The sequence below is a fragment of the Bidens hawaiensis genome, unplaced genomic scaffold (genome assembly GCF_021521415.1).
Source record: "Bidens hawaiensis isolate Kalapana, Puna unplaced genomic scaffold, B.hawaiensis_p1.1 tig00024253_1, whole genome shotgun sequence".
Taxonomy (NCBI): domain Eukaryota; kingdom Viridiplantae; phylum Streptophyta; class Magnoliopsida; order Asterales; family Asteraceae; genus Bidens; species Bidens hawaiensis.
This window is the reverse complement of record NW_027493820.1, coordinates 170,754-176,209: the sequence shown is the minus strand read 5'-3', so window position 1 is coordinate 176,209 and position 5,456 is coordinate 170,754. Positions and strand designations below refer to the sequence as shown.

At 37.8% G+C, this 5,456-nt stretch overlaps 1 protein-coding gene across 1 annotated transcript; it reads left to right on the top strand.

Moving 5' to 3' along the window:
- Positions 1-513: 513 nt before the first annotated feature.
- Positions 514-4,527, top strand: LOC143568930 (auxilin-related protein 1-like). The gene is made up of 7 exons (XM_077054962.1): positions 514-1,955; positions 2,584-2,725; positions 3,143-3,243; positions 3,345-3,410; positions 3,508-3,597; positions 4,108-4,284; positions 4,470-4,527. The coding sequence occupies exons 1-7, from the start codon at positions 597-599 to the stop codon at positions 4,506-4,508; spliced, it is 1,974 nt and encodes a 657-aa protein (XP_076911077.1). The 5' UTR covers positions 514-596; the 3' UTR covers positions 4,509-4,527.
- The last annotated feature ends 929 nt before the right edge of the window (positions 4,528-5,456 follow it).

Below are 5,456 nucleotides of genomic sequence, written 5' to 3'. Positions count from 1 at the left end.
TAAATGAATGTAGAAGAATGCCCGGTCTATGTTACAATTCAGTTCGGGTGTCGTTTCTAACTTTCTATCTATAAGTCTCTCACATAGATAGATGCACAAGTTATTGATCCATCGTCATATTCCCTTGGGGGTTGTAGCTGTCTGTTTGCATGTTCATTTTAAGATGTGCTTTCATACGCTGTTTGCTAAAACTAAAATAAGAACTTGCTACTGTAATTACAAACAAAACAAATGAGATGTAAAAGATCATTGATTAGAAATAGTTTTCTTTTTTCTAAAGCAAAGTTCTATGAAACATTATAGAATGAAAGTAAAAGATAGGTAGTGCGGTATGTTTTTGTTATATTTGTAATAAAACGAATCGTTTTCTCATATTCAAGCATGATTGGCATGTAAGCTAGTTCACAGTGACAATTGTGCGACAGTTTATTAATTGTGAATTATACCAAGTATACGACATTTCGGAATATGGTTCTTTGTTCCTCTTAAATTCAGTTAACTACTTGTCCATAATATCACTTTTTTTTCCTCACAGATCAAATTCAGAGTCGGTGCCAGCATCAACTAGCAACAACACAAAGGCAGCTTCTAATGCAATGGATGATCCTTTTGTGGTTCTAGAGTCTACATCAATCCCTGTCACTTCATCCCGGGATGTTTTCATTGATCCACTAGAAAACATTCACAAGATTAGTAAATCTGATAACACAAATGCTGCAAGATCTGTAAATAGCAATATGTTTGATGACATAGACCCCCTTCACGGGTTTGGTAAGCCTGCACCCTCATTCCCAACTGATTCTAAACAAGAATCAGGTTTTAAGTATTCTGAAAATGAATCACAGAAGGTGCCAGTAGAAGATTTTCAAGAATCTCAGAAACCCATGCCACCTTTCTCTCAGAGACGTGTTGATCGGGCTACATCTCCACCTGCCTACACCGAGACAAATTCTCAGGCAGACATGTCTCCCTCATCAGAAGAAAATGTGCAAGCGGTTGACGATATATGGCTCACCGTGTCAGAAATACCTCTTTTCACACAACCTACCCGGGCCCCACCACCTTCAAGACCACCCCCTCCGAAACCTAGACACGCTTCAAAGTCTGTAAGAACTTCATTTGCATCAAACACCACAACGTTCGGTAACAGTTACTCTGATTCTCCTAAATACTCGAGCTTTAACCCGTTCCAACACGAGTTTGAGAATTTGTCAACGGGTAATGGTGAAGAGACGGATTCAAACTCGGCTTCTGCTGCAATGAAGGATGCTATGGACCGAGCCGAGGCTAAATTTAGGCAGGCAAAGGAACTAAGGGAAAGAGAACATGCAAAAGCTTCTAGAAACAAAGAATCCATGAATCTTAATAATGGCAACTTGTCTACAGAAGACGAGAGAGAGAGGGAAGAACAAGAGAGAGAGAAAACCAGACTTGAAAAGGAGAGGATGAGAGAGATTGAAAGGGTAAAAGCTAAGCAAGCTGTAGAGAGGGCTACACGAGAAGCCCGTGAAAGAGCAGCAGCTGAGGCCCGTGAGAAAGCAGCTGCTGAAGCCCGTTTAAAAGTTGAACGGGCTGCGGTTCAAAGAGCACAGGCAGAGGCTCGTGAGAGGGCGGCCATGGATGCAAAGGGAAGAGCAGAACGAGCTGCTGCAGAAGCCAGGGAACGGGCTTCAGTTGAAGCTTCTGAAAAGGCGGCTGCAGAAGCCAGAGAGAAAGCAGCAGGGGAGAAGGCTGCGGTTGCAAGGGCTGAGGCCGAGGCCAGGCGTAGAGCGGAATGGGCTGCTGTCGAAAGGGTTAATGCTGAGGCTAGACAGAGGGCGGCTTCTGAGGCTCGAGATAGGGCGGCAGCGGCCGCTGCCGCCGCCAAGGTGAACCAACAAAAGAATGATAATGATCTTGAATCATTCTTCAGTTCCCGACCAAGCAGTGCTCCGAGACCTAGGGCGACTTCTTCTGTGAGTAGTAAATGGTGTTTTATATGTATACATCTTTACATACAAACACATATGCCGATATGCTTATACACACACACACATAGTGGAGGGTTCCACGCAGAAGGCTTTTATTTTTTTTTGTGAGAACAGAAAGAACAGAATAAGCTATTCATTTTTTTAATTAAAAAAAATAGATATACAAGAAAATGATTGATATAAAATAGTTATTCATCTCTTCTAATATTTTAAAAAAAATATATAAACAAATTTGTTTATATAGAGAACCTACGCGTGTGTAAATTATGTGTAGGTAACCTTTTAAAGATGAAAAGAATACATATGAACACATAACCTACACATGTGTAGGTAAGCTTTTAAAGATGAAAAGAAAACATATGAACACATTAGTCTATTGTTTTTATGTACATAAAATTGGCACTAGTATGTAAAGTTTTTGAAAATATGGAACCATTAATAGAAAAATGTTTAATTGATTTAGGTTTGTTCTTTTTGTTCTCGAAATAATTTAGTCTCCCGTAACTAACCTCCTATGTGTGTGTGTGCGCGTGTGCGTGTGTTCATGTTCTAGATATAGTTTAGAAAGTTTCTATTGCTAAATTGTTTGGACAATGTCTTGTCTGCATTGCAGGACCCTGCGCCTGATCCACTGTTCCAAAACAGACGAGGACAGGAAGGACCGCAGAGGACATCCTCAACTGGAGTATCCTCAAATATGAGGAAAGCATCTGCCACCACTAACATTGTTGACGATCTTAGCTCAATATTTGGAGGTATATCTTTATTTAGTTTAGTTTTATAGATGTAATCAGCGTTATTGTTAAATCTTTAATTACCAACTTCGGTGCCATAGCGTCACCACTAGTTAGGCGCCACCTCTTGCTGAAAGGTAACCAGCGCAGTTGGTTAGAGCTGCGACCTTTTTTATTGCCAATTTTTTATTCAACTTTTGTATTTGTATTAGAAGAACAAAGGGTGTCCATGCCCTAATGGATAAGACACCTGAATTTCATAAATTTGCTTATGAGATTGATGCCACTAGACTCTTAACTGTTTGTTTTTTCTTCTTTTACTTCTATTAGATCATCAATGTATTTTGCTACTATTATTAGTTTTGTTATTGAACTATAATATATTTTGCTACTACTGACTTTTTGTTTTATCTTCTTTTACTTCTTTTTTTTAAAAAGCTGCCCCTTCATCTGCTGGAGAGTTCCAAGATGTTGAAGGTGAAACAGAGGAAAGACGAAGGGCTAGGCTCGAAAGACAACAACGTACTCAAGAACGTGCGGTATGTGATTTTTGGAATCTCTTATTTATAGTTTAAGATTTTGCCCAAAACGTTAATATTCATGGATTTTTAGTTTTTACCATTGACTCTTTCATGAGTAGGCTAAAGCACTGGCAGAAAAGAATCAACGTGACCTCCAGTCTCAGAGGGAACAAGAAGAAAGAAATGTGAGTATTAATCAAGTTTCTTTTTCTTTAGTGCATCAGAAGACTACTACTTTTTTCCCCCTTAAAAACATCATAAAATATATGTGTTTTTCCTCAGAGGATCTCGGAAACTCTAGATATTGAGATCAAGCGTTGGGCTGCAGGGAAAGAAGGAAATTTACGCGCATTGCTATCAACATTACAATATGTACGTATTTCTCAGTATTTATTCATGTAGGGGTTGCAAAAAAAACGTGGCACATTCGAGTGAGTAAAGGGATTATGAGATTAGTTGTAAACATTTTAACGGGTTTGGGGTGGGTATGGTCTTAGATGATACCTGTCTGATTACCCGAACCTGTTTGCCTGAATATATTAGTATATTATATAATTTTAAAAAATATAATAAACAGTATATTGAAGTTAGAAACTTGAAAGTATTAAAGTTATAGAAGAGTTAAGAGTGTAGTTGAGTATTTGATATTTCAAGTTGGTTTCTAGGTAAGTTTAAGATTGTGTTTTGGGTAGTGGGCATCCCAATGGGTAACTTTTAACCACATAAAATCAAAAACAGGTATATTCAATACCATAAACTCGATGTGTGATGATTAACGGGTACTGATGGGCTACCAAAACTATTATAGTTCATGAATGTGCTGTTCTGTGTAAAATTATTATATTTTTCATCCGTGCTCTTGTTATCTTGATTGATTATTAGGTTTTATGGCCGGGGTGCGGTTGGCAGCCTGTTTCATTGACTGATTTAATAACGGGTGCTAACGTCAAAAAGTCGTATAGAAAGGCAACTTTGTGCATCCATCCCGACAAGGTGCAACAAAAAGGAGCTAATCTTCAACAGAAATACGTAGCAGAAAAAGTGTTCGACTTACTTAAGGTGAACCACGTTCTATTAATATACATCACGATACCATTAAAGCAATCAGTCATTCAACGTATATTCAATTTAAAGTTTAAGTAACACATTTAATCCGTTATGATACTAATTGTCAAAACAATTACTATAATGCGTAGATAACTATCACTGTTAAAGTGTATCACAATTTTGAGTTTGGTTAATAGGAAGCTTGGAACAAGTTCAATTCAGAGGAGCTCTTTTAATTGATGTGATGATGATTCTCTATATATCTACAAAGAAACACATATCGCAAAGGGTGTTGGGATCTTTATTTATGTGCCTCGAAGCAAAGATAGATTTGACCTTTGTGTGAGGTCGAGAGGTAGCGGTGATGGGGTGAGCGGGGCGTGGATGGCGGGAAAGTATTTGTTGATGATTGTAGAGCAAGACTGTATTTATTATTTTATACGTGAAACTGAATGATGATTGAAGTATGGAAATTCTTTTTGTGTGTATGTATACCTCCTGGTAATATTTTAATCATACTGATATAGCAAAAATGTTACATAATGCATTTTTTTTGGCTATTTATATGTCTGCTTCTTGTTCATAATTTGCAAACATACACACATCAGTCTCTGGTTATTATAACTTTAAATGACAAAACGCATTCGGCACAATCTGATCGTTTGATTCAGAAGTCATGACCATATAATAGATGTTTTTGAGTAGAGAATTTGTGAAAATTGTCTTCAATCTTAACAATGGCCTTGATAATAACATTTCCACCAACCATATGCATAATAAGCACGTGATAGGTTACAAGCACATATGAAAAGCGAAGACATGCTAGTCATATGCGTGGCCTTGGTAAAAAGTGCGCTAAACATTAGACGAAGAAAACAGTGTGGAAGTGTCATGATGCCTTGAAGCGATTGATTTTACATGAGGCACGCAGGAACAATATTCACGGGTTTGGGACGGATATGAGATTAGGTGGTACCTATTGCTCAAACCGACCATACGGTGGGTTAAAGCTCAAGTTTGGAGTGATAAGAATCCCAAGGGTAAGTTGTAACCACATAAAATCATAAAAAAAGGATATTACTAGTCATAATTTTACAAGTAGGTATGAAAAATCATCTCATATCCCTAGTTGTAACCAATGAGGGAGAGATTCTTGATATTTGGGTGTATTGTCATAATCATAT

Coding starts and splice junctions, on each gene's coding strand:
- LOC143568930 (XM_077054962.1), top strand. CDS start 597: ATGGATGATCCTTTTGTGGTTCTAGAGTCTACATCAATCCCTGTCACT. Junction 1,956..2,583: donor GACCTAGGGCGACTTCTTCT/GTGAGTAGTAAA, acceptor TCTGCATTGCAG/GACCCTGCGCCTGATCCACT. Junction 3,244..3,344: donor AACGTACTCAAGAACGTGCG/GTATGTGATTTT, acceptor TTTCATGAGTAG/GCTAAAGCACTGGCAGAAAA.